This window comes from Phyllobates terribilis, unplaced genomic scaffold (assembly GCF_046119375.1).
Source record: "Phyllobates terribilis strain yellow unplaced genomic scaffold, ASM4611937v1 Scaffold_4__5_contigs__length_816908805, whole genome shotgun sequence".
NCBI classification, from domain to species: Eukaryota; Metazoa; Chordata; class Amphibia; order Anura; family Dendrobatidae; genus Phyllobates; species Phyllobates terribilis.
Genome location: NW_027362764.1, coordinates 748,020,908 through 748,037,824, shown reverse-complemented (window position 1 = coordinate 748,037,824; position 16,917 = coordinate 748,020,908). Strand labels below are relative to the sequence as shown.

At 45.8% G+C, this 16,917-nt stretch overlaps 1 protein-coding gene across 4 annotated transcripts; it reads right to left on the bottom strand.

The window, feature by feature from the left end:
- Positions 1 to 11,468: 11,468 nt before the first annotated feature.
- LOC141266008 (uncharacterized) lies at positions 11,469 to 16,634 on the bottom strand. 4 transcript variants are annotated; one of them, XM_073679836.1, is made up of 5 exons: positions 16,466 to 16,634; positions 16,214 to 16,355; positions 14,103 to 14,340; positions 12,972 to 13,062; positions 11,469 to 12,746 (listed from the first exon to the last, which is right to left on the bottom strand). In XM_073679836.1, exons 1-5 carry the CDS (start codon positions 16,536 to 16,538, stop codon positions 12,487 to 12,489), a joined length of 804 nt encoding a protein of 267 aa, XP_073535937.1. In that variant the 5' UTR covers positions 16,539 to 16,634; the 3' UTR covers positions 11,469 to 12,486. The 4 variants fall into 4 exon arrangements, with proteins under 4 accessions (XP_073535937.1, XP_073535936.1, XP_073535935.1 ...); XM_073679835.1 differs by having other exon boundaries at positions 14,103 to 14,349; positions 16,220 to 16,355; XM_073679834.1 differs by having other exon boundaries at positions 11,471 to 12,746; positions 14,103 to 14,349.
- Between the last annotated feature and the right edge of the window lie 283 nt (positions 16,635 to 16,917).

The following is a 16,917-nucleotide window of genomic DNA, read 5'->3' as shown; positions in this document are numbered from 1 at the left end:
TTCTTCTCTGTCCTCACTGGCCGGGGTGGAGTCGGGTGAGAACTGTTTCTGCACCCCAGTACAAAGGAGTGGGCATTAGGGCACCCCAGGTACCAGGACCTCTGTACCCGTCCCCTTATAGCTTTGCCCCTTACTTACTTACTGTTACATTCAGATTCTGTTCACACCAGCATCATGTAATTACAAAGCAGTACTAGACGTCAGTGACCCACTAATCTTGGTGACCCTATTGACTTTATTGGGGTCCATCAAGTTTCGGAATCGGTTTGAATATTCCGGGTCAGCACATGTTACCTCTCAGTGTAATGTTTGCACTTTCTGAATGAAAGGGTTAAGAGCCCATCATTTTACAGAATTTTCTGTGATTTTTCAGCTTAGTCCCGCACTCTTCACCGGATGAAGGGCTTTAATGAATGACCTGAGGTAATATTTATAATTAATACAGGATGATATTATGCACTTCATTACAGCCGTGCCTGTGCATGCGGTAAGCCGGAGGAGCTATCTTACGTCTCGTTTTTCAGACTGACTGTTTAATTTATGCAAACTTGTTTTAGAGATAATATGAGAACATGTCGTCTGCCGCGTCGGGAGTTTTGCACTGTACGCTGGATACTGATTTGTGGCGTATGTAGCTATCAAAGTGCACCCAAAAAATAGCACAAATCACCATATTCATAACAGAATGGTACCGGAAGTGTCATCACTGGCATCAAATTACTGACAGCTGTGGCCAATTGTTTTAAAGAGAATCTGTCACTTGCCATAAATATTAAATATGTTTACCTGGTGTAAATGCTGCTGTTCTCCTGAATCCGGCAATGTTTTTATTTTGTTCCTGCGCCTCTCTATTCCTGAGATATGACCCCGTCTTTCCTGTCTTTAAATTGTCTTTTTTTTACAAACTGGGCGTGGTTATTATGTGGGTGTCTTCTTGAGGACCACACCCACTTGGCTAACAGGTCTAGATTTACACACAGGGAAGAGGAGGTCATATCTCAGGAATGGAGTGGCGCAGGAAGAAAATAAAAACATCTCCGGATTCAGGAGAACAGCGGCATTTACACCGGGTAAAAGATATTACATATTTATGGAAAGTGATAGGTCGCCTTTAATTAACCAGCCGTACTAGGGGCTATGATGTGTGATCCCCACCAAATCTTAGAACAAAGGGACCCCACATGCCATTTCAGTGTTACATATAAAACATTTAAGTTCCATTTCTTTAGAAATGAGCTCTGACCCTCAAAATTACAAGACTCTCCCCTTTCAATATTTCAATACTCATTAGCATAACCAAAAATTAATTCTAAAATTCATTTGATGACTTGTTGGTGTGGGTGGAGGTTCAAATAACAGAGTATTGATAGCATTGGAGGCCTCCTTTATTTTATCACTTTCAAGCAAGAACTTTTGCAGTTTGCTGTTTATTAGAATTTGCAGCGGCTCTTGCGATATTAACCCCTTAAGGACACAGCCAATTTTTTTTTTTCATTTATTCCTTTCTTTTTAAATAGTTGTGACTTTTCTTTTCTTTTTTATGTCCACATAGCTGTATGAGGGCTTGTTTTTAGCAGAACGGGTTATAGTTCCAAATGGAAAAAAGACGCAAAATGCGGTTACATGGTGAAAAAAATATTGAATTCCACCGTTTTTTTTCTACTTTATTTTGTTTATTATTTTTAGTATTAATTGTGCAGTAAAAATGACCTGACATCATGATCAGTACAATTACAGTGAAACCAAACAGGAAGAGTTATTTTTCTTTTTAACTATTTTACTGTATTAAAAAAAATTCCAAATTTTACGAAAATAAAAATTTGGTTTCTGTCGCCATTTTCCGAGACCCATAACTTTTTTTTTAGTGTTCTGTGAAGACTTTTTTTTTTTTGGAGTAAAGAGCTAATGTTTTTATTGACATTTTCATCTTTTCTTTTTTTTTTGTGGTGTTGCTGTGACCAAAAAACTTTTGGCTTTTCGATTTTTTTTTTCCCCCTCTGTATAGTGGTTACTGATCGAGTTAATTCGTTTTATATTTTGATAGATCGGACTTTTTAGGATGCTGTGATACCAAATCTGTATTTTTTTTATTTTTTTTTTACATTTCTTCATTTTTAACTGGGGAGGAGGCGTGATTAATTTTTTATTTTTTATAATTTAAAAAAAATGTAATTTTTTTTCCCCCCTTTTCATTTAGGGGACTTGAAACCTACAATCAATCATTTGTTTGATCGCTTTTTCTACATAAATAGGTAGGTAGGCAGGCAGGCGAGCACAACAGGTAACAGACAGGTGCTTCCAGGTAAGCAGGCTGGTGAGCACGGCAGGTAACTGGCAGGCAGACTGGCGGGCAGGACTGACAGGCAGACTGGCGGGCAGGACTGACAGGCAGACTGGCGGGCAGGACTGACAGGCAGACTGGCAGGCAGGACTGACAGGCAGCGGGACCTGAGAGCTGAAGCAAGTGTTAGCACACGGAACAACAACCATTGCACAGGCACCTCCATATTGGAGGAGGTGCTTTAAATAGGGGAAGTCCTCCTGCCATTGGCCGGGGACTTTTTAGGACGGCGCGCGTGGCCCATTTAAGAGGGAGGGAGCGCGCGCGCCCTAAGCACAGTGCCCTGGAAGCTGCGCGCCACAGTAGCTGCAGGACGGGAGCCAGAAGACGCCGGACCAGGGCTGTGGCGGTGAGGGGAACGGCGTCTCTGCCTGGCAGGAGACGCCGATGCTACAGTACCCCCTCCTTTACGCCCCCCCTTCTTTAAGCCCGAGAGAAATTTTTTAAGAAGATGAGGGGCAGGACTGTTCTCCCTGGGTTCCCAAGACCTCTCCTCAGGGCCAAACCCCTTCCAATCCACAAGAAAGAAAGTCTTTCCTCTTACCCTCTTGGTGGCCAAAATGTTTTCTACCTCAAAGACGCCCTCAGCGGAGACTGGAGCTGGAGAGGAACCTGGATCGTCAGAGAAGGAATTAAGGACAACAGGTTTGAGGAGGAATACATGAAAGGAGTTGGGAATCCGTAAGGTGACCGGGAGTTTCAGCTTGTAGTCCACGGGATTGATTTGGTTCAGAGCCTCGAACGGACCAATGAACCGTGGACCCAACTTATAGGAAGGTATCTTGAGACGAACATATTTGGAGGAAAGCCAGACCTTGTCTCCCGGACGGAATTGAGGAGGATCCAGACGTCTCTTATCAGCATGTCTATTCATCCGCTCAGAGGGCTGAAGAAGTGCTGATCTAGTGTCTTCCCAAATTGCCGAAAATTCGCTGACAACAGACTCCGCCGCAGGACTGTCCACAGAAGAGAAGACGGGAAACAGAATCCGGGGGTGTTGACCGTAGACCACAAAGAACGGGGATTTAGTAGAAGACTCGCTCTCATGGTTGTTATAGGAGAACTCGGCCCAGGGCAGGAGCTCAACCCAATCGGTATGGTGAGCATTGACGAAGTGCCGGAGAAAACTGGTAAGGACCTGGTTGATACATTCTACTTGACCATTGGATTGAGGGTGATAAGCAGAGGAAAAATCCAAGGAGACGTCCAGCAGCTTGCACGTAGCTCTCCAGAAGCGCAAAATGAACTGAACCCCATGATCAGACACAATGTGGAGTGGTAGGCTGTGAAGACGGAAGATGTGATGGATGAAGTCCTTGGCCAGCACAGATGCAGATGGAAGACCTGGCAGAGGGATGAAGTGGGCCATTTTAGAGAAGAGGTCAGCGACCACCCAAATGACTGTACAACCGGCAGAGACAGGGAGATCCGTAATGAAATCCATAGCTATGTGTTGCTATGGAGCGGAAGGCATGGGAAGAGGAAGGAGAAGGCCGGATGGAAGGTGCCGGGGAACCTTGTTACGGGCACAGGAGGAACAAGCAGCGACGAAGTCCGCAACATCCTTGCGCAGAGAAGGCCACCAGTAATGTCGGGCGATGAGCAGAAAGGTCTTCCTCTGACCAGCATGACCGGCTAGTTTGGATGAATGGCCCCAGAGTAGAACCTTCTTACGATCTGGAACCGCACAAAAGACTTACCGGGTGGAAGAAGAGACAGGTCAAACGGAGCCACAGTCATTACTTTGGAGGGGTCGAGGATATGTAGAGGCTCTTCCTCTTGGTCAGTGGACAGGAACGAGCGGGATAAAGCGTCAGCCTTAATGTTCTTGTCTGCTGGGCGGTAATGCAGAGTGAAGCAGAATCGGGCAAAGAATAGAGACCACCTGCTCTGACGTGGATTAAGTCTTTGGGCGTTTTGTAAATAGGCCAGGTTTTTGTGGTCAGCGTAGATGACCACCGGGTGCAGAGCCCCCTCCAATAGGTAACGCCACTCCTCCAGTGCCAATTTGATGGCTAGCAGCTTACGATCTCCTATGGAGTAGTTGTGCTCGGACGAGGAGAAGAGCTTGGAGAAGAAGCCGCAGTTTACCATTCTCCCGGACGGGGATTTCTGGGTGAGCACCGCTCTGGCTCCGGAGGAGGATGCATCAACCTCCAGGAAGAACTGCTTGTTGCAATCCGGACGGTGCAGCACTGGGGCGGAGGAGAAGGCTTGTTTTAGGGAGACGAAGGCCTCCTCCGCTTCGGAAGTCCATTCCCTGGGATTTGGTCCCTTACGGGTGAGCGGGGAGATGGGAGCGGTCCGGGAGGAGAAATGAGGGATGAAGAGGCGGTAATAATTTGCAAAGCCCAGGAATCATTGAATCGCCTTCAACCTCTCCGGTCGGGGCCACTTTAAGATGGCAGAAACCTTCTCGGGATCCATCCGCAGACCAGTCTCGGAGATAATAAAGCCCAGGAACGGAAGGGAGGTCTGCTTGAAGAGGAATTTCTCAAAATTTGCGTATAGGCGATTCTGCCGGAGCCTTAGCAGAACCTGATGAACATCCTTCCGGTGTGTGGGCAGGTCCGGAGAGAAGACAAAGATATCATCCAGGTACACCACCACGCAAAAATACAGGAGATCACGGAAGATGTCGTTAACCAGCTCCTGGAAGACGGCTGGGGCATTACAGAGACCAAAGGGCATCACGCTATATTCTTAGTGACCACCCCGGCTGTTGAATGCCGTCTTCCACTCGTCTTCCTGGCGGATCCGGACCAAATTGTACGCCCCACGAAGATCGAGCTTGGTGAAGATCTTCGCGCCTTTAAGGCGGTCGAACAGCTCCGAGATGAGAGGCAGGGGGTACTTATTCTTGATGGTAATCTGGTTAAGACCCCTGTAATCGATACAGGGACGTAGTGAGCCGTCTTTCTTCTTAACAAAGAAGAATCCTGCTCCAGCTGGGGAGGTAGATTTCTGGATGAATCCCCTAGCAAGATTCTCTTCTGTGTACTCAGACATGGCCCGGGTCTTAGCCAGCGACAAGGGGTAGATACGCCCCCCGGGAGGAGAAGCACCAGGTACCAGGTCGATGAAGTGGAAGTGTCTCTGCCTCCTTTTTGCCAGTAGGGTGCCGGCAGAGCAGGTAGATTAACCGGAGTAGACGGAGGTCGAACTGGACGAACCGGAACCAGGCAAGACTCGTGGCATTCCTGCCCCCAATGGAGCACTTCACCAGACCTCCAATTCAGGACAGGTTCATGTCTCTGTAACCAGGGTAGACCAAGCAAGAGGGAGTGAGAGAGACCGGACAGCACATGAAAGGAGATCTTCTCCGAGTGCAGCATTCCCACCTGAAGGGTTACAGGCTCTGTGACGAGCAAGATGGTCTCCGGAAGATGTCTCCCATCAACGGAAGCGACCGCCAACGGTTCAGCCAGACGTATGGTAGGAATCTGATACCGCTCCACAAGAACCTGAGAAATGAGATATAGAGCGGCTCCGGAATCCAGGTGGGCAGTCTCAAAGAAGCGGATCTCACCACTGGAAATGGAAACTGATAGAGTCAAGGACAGAGAGGATTTACTCTTGCCTAGGACGATCTCTCCAAGCGGTCCTAGACACTGGAGTTTCCCGGCTTCACCGGGCAGGAACGGATCTGATGCTCTTTACTGCCAGAGTAGAAGCAACTCCCCTCGGCTCGGCGCGTCTCCTGGCAAGATCTAACCATCTTGGTTTGGTCAATTTGCATGGGTTCAGGCGAGCATGCCCGGGGAATTTGCTGGTTGGGAGGCAGGCTTTTGGAATACAGGAGCGAGAAGCGGAAATCTTCTCTCCCGGGTAGTCTCCTTAGCTCTTTCCAAAAAACGGATGTCAATCCGGGTAGCTAATGACACCAGGTCGTCCAGGGTGGAAGGGATGTCACGACCGGCTAGCTCAAAGGCCCTCCCAGAAGGTGGACACCAGGGCCTCGTTGGTCCAGGCAAGCTCTGATGCGAGGGCACGGAAATTTACGGCATATTGGCCCACGGTGATACTCCCTTGGCGGAGAAGTTTTTCGTCCGGCTTATCGAAGACCTTCCGGAAGGCAGTGAGGAAAGCCGGAAGATCGGACACCAGGGGATCCCCTCTCTCTCACAGAGGGTTTAGCCATGCTAATGCCTCCCCCGTGAAGTGAGACATGATGAACGCCATCTTGGCCAGGTCGGAGGGGAACTGATGTGCCAGGAGTTCAAAGTGCAGCGTGCACTGATTTAGGAAGCCTCGACATAAGACTGGGTCACCACCAAAACGTGGAGGCGCACAGAGCCCCGTTCCAGAGCCGGGTGCCATAGCGCCAGTAGGTTGAGGAGCCGCCGGAGCGGGTGCCGCTCGGCTAGAGACGGACACAGACGGGGTGGACAGCGTGTCCAGGCGAGAGTTGACTGACCACAGATAGGACAGGATAGTCTCCTGTTGGGATCTCTGAGGTGAGACCTCCTGGTACAGGTCAGAGAGCGAAGGAGCCTGGGGGCCACCAGGTTCCATAGCCTGTGCAAAATGTTAGGGGTCCAGGAGGTGGAACCTCTGTGCTTCCGTGCAAGGAGGGACCAGAGGGGCGTGACTAAGTACCTACTCGGCCTGACCAAGGTTGAACGGCGGCTCAATCGGCTCCGTGAATCAGGGAGGGATCGAGCAGGGGGACCAGGTGCCACTCTGGGACCGACCTTGTGTGAGAGCAGGTGACTCCCACGGGTCAGATGGCAGGAACTGACCGGTACAGCGGATGAGCACGGCTGGAAGGCTGACGGGTGGTCCGGAGAGACAACCTAGCGGGCACGACAGGTAACAGGCAGGTGCTCCAGGTAGGCAGGCAGGCGAGCACAACAGGTAACAGACAGGTGCTTCCTGGTAAGCAGGCTGGCGGGCACAACAGGTAACAGGCAGGCAGACTGGCCAGCAGGACTGACAGGCAGACTGGCGGGCTGGGCTGACAGGCAGCGGGACCTGAGGGCTGAAGCAAGTGTTAGCACACGGAACAACAACCATTGCACAGGCACCTCCATATTAGAGGAGGTGCTTTAAATAGGGGAAGTCCTCCGGCCATTGGCCGGGGACTTTTTAGGATGGTGCGCGCGGTCCCTTTAAGAGGGAGGGAGCGCGCGCGCCCTAAGCACGGTGCCCAGTGCCAGTGCGCGCCACAGTAGCTGCAGGATGGGAGCCGGAAGACGCCGGACTAGGGTCGTGGCGGTGAGGGGAACGGCTTCTCTGCCCGGCAGGAGGCAGAGACGCCGATGCTACAGTTAATATCTTAAAAATGGCTGAAATTTTTAATAAGCAGTAAATAGCAAAAGTGCTTGTACATGCAAGCACTATCTGACAACACCCATTTCTGAAGATGGGAATAAACCCTTAAAAGTAAAAATACTAAACTCGCTCTATGATATTAGAGAAAATCAAAGGTACACAGAGAGGCTCTCATTCATTTGAGATGCAATACCAGACACATCCTATAGGCAAGAGTGGCGCTGTTTCTTTATTATTGCGACAGGGCATGCTCCATTTTTAATACCGTAATTTTTTTGAGATTATGATACTGACGACCTATCCTTAAAAAAAAAATGAAAAAAAATCTGAATTTTGTATAAAGAAAATATTTGGTTCGTGTCGCCATTTTCTTCGATCGTTTCTGGGTGCTGCGATAAAGTTTGCGCCTTCTCAGAGTGTTTAGCCTAAGCTTGAACTGTCCTCATATAAGATCGGATAAGTAAATCTACCCCAATATTGTGCAGGACTGGAGCAGCGATGTGCCGGATACATGAGGGAATAATTAGTCGCAGACCTCGCGACCGTGCGGAGCAGCGGCTGAGAACTGGCAGACTCCACACAACGGGGATATAATTAAATCTGCAGTAACATCACTGACACCATCAAGCACGAGCAGTCTGATAAGAGGCCGAGCCAGGCAGAAAATGGCATCGGGAATAAGTGATATAAATAGCGGTGCGATCTGCTTAGGAGAGGACGGCCATATTAATTTTTACAGCCATGCGTCAAACGAGGATTGAACGTGGAGCCGAATCTTCTCAGCTGCGCCGGTCTCGCAATAGTTAACACTAATCAGTAGCAATGCAAAATGTCACATTAAAGAGATTGTCCAAGAGGATAAAGCTGCTGTATTCCAAAAAAAACAGCGCCACCCCTGTCCCTAGGTTGGGTGTAGTATTACAGCTCAGCTTTACTCATTTCACTAGAGCAGAGCTGATTGACTATTTTTATTTTAGAAGAAAAGTGCAAGATTTTCCAAAAAAATGTTTCAATGATCACATGAAGACCACAAAAACAGCATTTAAAATATTTACAATAATTGAACAAAAAAAAATATTATTGATAAAAGTAATGTTCCCATAATGCACCGAACTTTAATGTTCTAGTTCCAACCACTGCTTACTAAATACTTGCATTTCCTATGAAATATCAATGCTGGGAATCTTTTCTTCGAACTCTGCATTGTGCCGTTCCTCTGTTATTCCTCCTGGATATTGATAAATAAACTGTCAACTAAGCGTTACCGTTTCCCCTCGTCAGCACTATAGTGTGCAGGGACACCCTCCCCCCTAACTGGTAACTCCTAGTTGTCAATTTATTCAGAAATTTCTAGAAGGAATAATAGAGGATGGGTCGGGAGAGATACATCTCCTGCTCCACTTCTTCTGTATTTTTAGTGCTAGCTTTCCAAGATCAAAGTGTTCAATATCCTTCCAAATATTGTTTTCATTTTAGGTCATTTTGGGTTCGAGCCCTTTCCTTAAAGGGAATCTGTCAGAACGATCTACCCCCACTTCTAAACTGTTTGTATGGTCATGTTGCTGTATGAGAGGTTATGTCTCCCACAAATCACTATTTTTAATTAACATATAAATGAGGCTTAAGTGCTCTAGGACTGTCAAAGCACTTCCCAAGCTTGTTTCTTCCTGGCTTTATTCTCCACACATCCTCTCCTTCCTCTGCTTGACTGACAGCTCATTGCTTTACTATACAATACAAGAAGATGGGGCCCGGGCGGGGATTGGAGCCTGGGAGGTATAGCCTTGCAAAGTGCTTTGACACTACAAGAGCACTTAAAGGGGTATTACCATCTCTAAATTCCTCTCTGAATATGTAGCAGCTATTATTATTAATTATTATTATAAAAATAATAATAACATATACAGTTAGTTCCATAAATATTTGGACAGTGATACAGATTTTGGCATTTTATCTGTTTACCAAAACATATTCAAGATAGTTATATTATCAATATGATCTTAAAGTGTAGACTCTCAGCTTTAATTTGAGAATATTCACATCCTAATTGGAGTAAGGGTTTAGGAATTACAGCTCTTTATTATGTAGCGGCCTCTATTTAAAGGGACCAAAAGTAATTGGTCAATCTCAAAAGCTCCTTAATGGGCTGCATGGGCTTTCCCCTCATGAATCCATCATCAATTAACAGGTAACATGTTTGGAGCTGATTCCAGGTATGGCATTTGCATTGGGAAGCTGTTGCTGTGAACCCACAACAGGCGGTCAAAGGAGCTCTTGGAAGAGAAACAGACCATCATTAGGCTGAAAAAAAAGAAGAAATCCATCATAGAGATAGCAGAAATGTTAGGAGAGGCCAAATCATAAGTTTGGTACATTCTGCAAAAAAAAAAAAAAAAAAAAGAGAGCATACTAGTGAGGTTGGGAACTCAAAAGGGCTTGGATATCCATGGAAGAGAACAGTGGTGGATGATCGCATCATCCACCAAAGTGAAGAACTCTCCCCACGAAGTAGGTGTTTCAGTAACTAAGTCTACCATAAAGAGAAGACTTCATGAGAGCAAATATAGAGGGTTCACCACAAGGTGCAGACCATTAATCAGCCTGAAAAATAGAAAGGCCAGATCAGACTTTGTCAAAAACACATCTAATGAAGCTGTCCAGTTCTGGAAAAGCAAAACTAAGATCAACTTGTACCAGAATGATGGGAAGAAGAAAGTCTGGAGGAGTCTTAGAACGGCTCCTGATCCAAAGCACAGCACACCCTCTAACACATGGTGGAGTCAGTGTGATGGCGCGGGCATGCATGGCTTCCAATGGCGCCGAGTCACTAGTGTTTATTGATGATGTGACTGAAGACAGAAGCAGCTGGATGAATCCTGTGTGTACAGGGCTATACTTTCTGCTCACATCTAACCAAATACAGCAAGATTGATTGGACAATGCTTCACAGTACAGATGGACAATGACCCAAATTAGGCTACAAAGGCAAAGAAGTGAAATATTCTGCAATGGCCTAGCCAGTTACCAGATCTCAACTTCATCGAGCAGCATTTCACAGGCTTAAGACAAAACTTAAAGTTAGTTAGTTGTTGGTGGTCATAACCATGGATACCTAAGCTACTGCAATGCCCTGCACATAGGGTAAGCAACATAGCTAATCAGAAGAACTATACTACATTTCTAATTGGAGGTTTTTGCTAATATTATCATTACACCTACTACATATTGGGATAGGATCTTGGAGATGGGAATACCCCTTTAAGGCTCGTTTACATATTAATTAAAAACATTGATTTTTCAGACAGGGAGCAACAGATTGCACCAGAAACATGACCATATAAACAGTTTGGGGTAACGTGGATTGTTCTGGAACATTCCCTTTAAGGAAGGGCTCAAACCCCAAATACTCAAAAACATAAAATGAGAAGAGCGTACATTTTTTTTGGAAGGCTTTTGAACACTTTGATCTTGGAAAATACAGAAGCGGAGCAGGAGATGCATCACTGCAGAACCCGGCAAATGTCCTGATCCGGACTCAGCTGTGCATTAGGAGAAGCAGACATGTTGTGTGGGAGCTGCTGATTTGGGGGGTTTTCCACCTCCTTAGGTGGGTGGGCAGAGATCACTGTAGGAGGGAGGCAGTGCGGAGCTTTCCCCACCACTTGCTAATGGGGGATCCTATGTTTTCTGCCCCACGCTTTCTGATGGAGACGTTCTCTTCCATCCTACCGGTGATGATGACCTGACTGCTGAGTCGTGATCTCTAAAGAACACCAGTGTCATTATTAGGAGGCACAGAAATCAGTACAATATTTCAGTATTTTTTTTAATATAAATAGTAACATGACAAATAAAAGACAGCACAGAAGTATGTTTAAAGGGATATTCCCAACTTGGCAAGTTAGCGCCTGTTGAGAGGTTAGGTGATAACTTGATGTCCATTCTCGGGGACCCCCAACCTCTCCAATCCAATGGGGCACTTCAGAGCTTTCGGGCTCATTAAACTCTCAGCAATCTGTTATCACCTAATCTGATGATAGGTCATCAGTATCAGTTCGGTGGGGATCCGACATCTGTCACCCGCTTCTGATCGTCTGTTATTAGCTGCGTACACTGATTAGTGGTCATTTCCCTATACTGTTTACATCCGGCGTCTGCCATCAGGAGGGGTGCCATGTGTCGACACCCGCCAATTTGATATTGTTCGATATGTCATCAATATCGAGCTAGTGGCCAACCTCTTTAACATAAAAACTTTCTAAAAGGGAACCTGTCTCCTTGGAAAATGCAGATATACTGTATATATATATCTGCACATTTATAGCATTACAATGCTGCCCGGCTGCCTTACTGAAAGTGCGGCTACTGGGAGGAAAATAGCTTTATCCCTCCTATAAGCCGCCGGCTTTCAGTCGTGGGGACGTTCACGGAGCCACTGCAGTCATTGATGACATCTCTCACGCAGTACGCCCCAGCACTTTGACTGTCAGATACACTGCACAGCCGGCTGTCAATCGAAGTCGCGGGGCGTGCTTACTGGTACCGTTCCCAGTATAGAGAGCGATGTCTGTAGCTGCTCCGTGCACGCCCCCATGACTAAAAGCCGGTGGTTCCCAGGGAAAAAAAAAAAGTTAATTTTCTCCTAGTAGTTGCACTTTCAGTAAGGCGGCCGGGCAGCATTGTAACTCTATTTTCCTGCAGATTCACCCTATATCTGCTTGCAACTAGCGTTTTCCAAAGTGACAGGTTCCCTTTACACAATAGGCTTTTTGTGGTGATGCATTCCCTTTAAGAAGCCTCGAGATGGTATAAAGAAACACCGTTCATATTGTTAGCAGGCGTCCGTTTACGGTAGGAGGATGAGTCTGATATTAGCACTCCGTGACGGGTTTACATTGAGTTGATTGGTACATTTCCGCTTTGCCCATCTCGTACGCCAGCTGTAACTTCTGAAGTCCTCTGGCCATAAAAGCCGCTTCTTCGTCACCTCCAAACTCTACAATCCATTGTCTTAGTTCTGGGTCTGGATGATACGTAGTGTTGCATCTACCACCAGTGTTACCAGTACGTGTAGATAGAAAACCAGTCCGATGTAGCGCGGGTAGACAAGGCAAGGAGCGCACCTGCTGTTCTAGACAGAAAAAGAATAGTAATTGAGAAAGCACAGGATTGTAACTATAGGGGTAACCGCATCCAGACCGGGTGTCTGACGGGGCCCAATGGCTCTTCTGATGCATGAGAAGACACCAGTGATATAAATGACATGTGGTTGTGGGGTGGGTGCGCTGTTACCCATTTTACATTTGGAGCCCAATTTGGGCTTTAAATCTCAGCTTTGGAAAACCTGTGATTTTACCTGACAACCTGGAGCTACAAGATGAAGTAAAGCCCCGATTGCTGCCAGACGTGTTACCATTACACAAAATCAGATTTTTGGAATGTGGAAGCTGAAAGAGAACATAATCATTTAGGTCAGAAAATAAATTACATTTTAATTAATTTTTTTTTTTAATGCTTTTATGATTTTTCATGTATAAATATTACAAACTGTTCCAGTTTTGAAATTTGGCCTGGAGCACACACAATGAGATGACAACTTTGCTTACCACAGCTCACTTTTCTGCTTTGCTGTGTAGGCTGGGACAGAGTCAACAGAGTTATCTCATTACTATTAGATGTAATAGTAGGACACTGCTGGAGGTCTAAATAAGGCAGGATTGTAAGAGTTACATTAGACACAGAGATATTCTGTGCATGCAGCGCCCATGTCACTCTGATCTCTGAGGAAGGACCTGTACTTAAACACTTCCTGGAGACTGTTTAAGCCTATTGACACTTGACTTTCCATCAACTTCCATTCATTGCAGCTGCCATAAAGCACACACACATCCAGCTACCCTGCTTGTACAAGGAATACAGGCATGAAAGGCCTGTGTCTAAACTCCCATATTGAGTTTTTTTTTAAATAAATAATATCCCTGTTACATTTAATAAGCAGAAGTAAAATCATGTATAAGCCATTGCCTTTAAAAAGGAATTTGTCACAATGTTTTTGCTATCTTATCTGAGAGCAGCATATTGTAAGGGTAGAGATCCTGATTCCAATGATGTGTCACTTACTTTACTGGGTGCTACAGTTTTGATAAAATCCCAGTTTTCTCTGCTGCAGATCTACCAGTTCTCTGAATGCTGAGCTCTGTATAACCCCACCCACACCACTGATTGGCTGCTTTCTGTGTATATAGACAAAAAACAGCCAATCAGTGGTGGAGGGTGTGGCTGGACTACAGGGCAGCACGTTTACTAGTCCTCTGGTGATAATCTCCTGCTGATAAAACTGTAATTTTATAAAAGCTACAGCATGCAGTCTAGTAAGTAAGACATCACTGGAATCAGTATGTCTGCCACTATATTATGCAGTTCTCAGATTAGGTGGCAAAAACCTAGTGATAGATTCCCTTTAAGCTGTTGATTGGTCACAATTTACCTGTAACAGAACGGTAACCTCGCTCTGCGTCCTAGTTTTGTTTCTTGCTTTCGGAGTCTCTTTGTTGCTTTTTGCACAGTAGTAGGGAAGGTGGTGTGTCTGGAGTAATGGTTGCATCTTAAGAACTTCCAGTGTGGAGTTACTAAGGCTAGTGGACACGCAGGCTCGGCATGCAGCACAGGTTTTGGGTCGGAGGCGTTGTTCTAAATGCCGGGATGTAGACAAATGGCTCAGGGTGCTGGAGTCACTTGAAGACAGGGTAGGACATCATCATCATGATTAAGCTACAAATGTAGGGCGGCTGCAGGATGACAGCATGGCACCAACTGAGCCATTTAAATGGAGCAAAACAAGACTGAACTGAATATAATCTTTATTAAAAGGGGTTGTTCAGAACTTTAACTTTGAGGGTCTACCCTTAGGATAGGTCATCAATGGCTGATCTGTGGAGGTGTGACACCCGGCACCCCCACTGCTGTTCCCAGTGTTGGCAGTGACCGGAACTGCTCAGTTGCGGAGCTGCACAGCACAACTCCGTTGACGGAATAATGGCGGCGTCGGGTACTGCACATCCACCTCCTATTGATTTGAATAGGGAGCAGGTGTGCAGTACCCGGTCAAGGCCACTATGCAGTCGATGGAGCTGTGGTGTGCAGCTCCGCAACTGAGCAGTTCCGGCCACTGCCAACAGCGGGAACAGCTCATCGGTGAGGGTTGCCGAGGGTCACACCCCTACTGATCAGACATTGATGGCCTATCTTGAGAATAGGTCATCAATGTTAAAGTCCCGAACAACCCTTTTTAAGTAAACACAAATACAGGTGAGAATATGGTATAAAGAAGGACGATATGACAAAGGGCTAAATACCTGACTGCCCAATACACTAATCAGATATGTAAGAAAAAGAAAAGAAAAGAAAAGAAATGAATGCACCTAGTCATAACCAATGGCAAATGAACAGATTATTACAAAAATACATGTGCCAAATTTCCCATCATAGTTACGAGGCATAGTAGCACAGGTACACAGCAACTCATGCACAAATCTTAATATTCTGCACATACCATCCACCTGGAAACAATAAACCTCATATTAGTGGAGCTTTAGGTAAAAAAAAGTAGTCTAGAAACCAGATTGTGACAAGTGGCACCAGTGCCCTCCAACACGCATTTCAAGATCAACTTAAAAGTTTGGGTAATCCTTTTAGCCTCACTTTACCTGACAGGTAATGCCGTTCCTCCTGAAGAAGCTAAACGCGAAACACAAGTTTGGGCACTCTGTTTGCCCTTACTTTACCTGACAGGTAATGCCGTTCCTCCTGAAGAAGCTAAACGCGAAACACAAGTTTGGGCACTCTGTTTGCTCTTACTTTACTTTACCTGACTGGTAATGCTGTTCCTCCTGAAGAAGCTAAACGTGAAACTCGCTTTGGGGTTCTCTCTGTTTGCCCTCACTTTTTCTGACACTTGTCACCTCCTGGTTTCTTAGTTAACGTTTTTTTTTTTTTTTTTTACCCTATTGTGGGTATTGCCTCTTAGATATCATTGCCAATCGTGACTGCAACATTTAAGGCTATGTTCTCACAATAAGTATTTGGTGAGCTTTTTATGTTGCAGATTTTCTGCGACTGTTATGGAAACGAGGTTACTTGCGTCTTTTCGAGAGCGTTTTTTTTAGATGCGGTTTTTGTCTCTTTTTGATATGTCATGTTTTTAATAAAGCTGCTTTGTTTTTGATACTTTCTGGAATTTGGCTTTGACAAAAACATTATTGATGCAGTCATGTGCGGATTACGTGAGTTTTTTTACCTGCGGATTTTCAACATCTAATGCAAGTCTATGGGGAAAATCCACACATAAAACTCAGCAAACGAAAAAGAAATTGACATGTTGGGGATTTGAAAAAAATGCACCGCAGGTCAGTTTATGCACAGCACGGCTCTGTTCACACAGGGGTCTGTGGGGTCCCGTCGACCATACATTTATCACCTGTCCCGTGGATCATGTGACTTCTGCACCAATGTTGTTAAATCTCCCCATAGTGTCACGGGTCGTATATGATCCATAGGGGACGATCAGTCAGCTGTACACATATACCGCCCCTCACTCACCTGTACCTGCAACTTATCACATGTTTAGTTTCTGTCTTTTGGAATTTTCTGGAATGATCTACCCCGTAACACTTCACTAGCTGCTCAACCGTTGTCCGAAGAGGGTGCAGATGTTTGGATCCTTCCTCTTTCTTTGACATTCCTGACGGGTAAAATGAGAAGGAGCGTGATGGCAGAGGTCATATCTACAACATATAACATCACGTAGTACAAATATATAGTAGGTTACTGAAATTGAAGTATCGCCCCTACCTGTTATGTGACCTCCGCAGCCATTACCAGCTCCATTCACTACTCCCCCAGTGTCGTGTCCGGCCTCCCACATCCCTCTGGTGACCACCTACCTGGGGGCGGGAAGCAGCGGAATGCCTGGAAACATTGTATCAGTGCAGTGGGCGGAGCAACGGAACTTTCAGTGTTGACACAAAGTAACAACTACATCTCCCATGATTCTCTGGGCAGTTTATGAACCGCACTGATTCGAAGAGATTTCTGGGAAGTGTGGCCCAAAATCGACTATAACATTTGAAATAATAACTTTATTTTTTTTTATTTAGTTGAAATATCAATATTGAAGTTACGTTAAGATCTTAGTAGAAGAATTTAAAGGGCATTTCCATTTCAAGATGGAATCAATATATTCTCCACGGAACCAGTATGTCCACCCAACTTTCCTGGGATACTGAACGGCAAATTAACCCATT

Coding starts and splice junctions, on each gene's coding strand:
- LOC141266008 (XM_073679834.1), bottom strand. CDS start 16,538: ATGTGGGAGGCCGGACACGACACTGGGGGAGTAGTGAATGGAGCTGGT. Junction 14,350..16,213: donor GTGATAAGTTGCAGGTACAG/GTGAGTGAGGGG, acceptor CCTGTCTTCAAG/TGACTCCAGCACCCTGAGCC. Junction 13,063..14,102: donor AGGTTACCGTTCTGTTACAG/GTAAATTGTGAC, acceptor GTTCTCTTTCAG/CTTCCACATTCCAAAAATCT.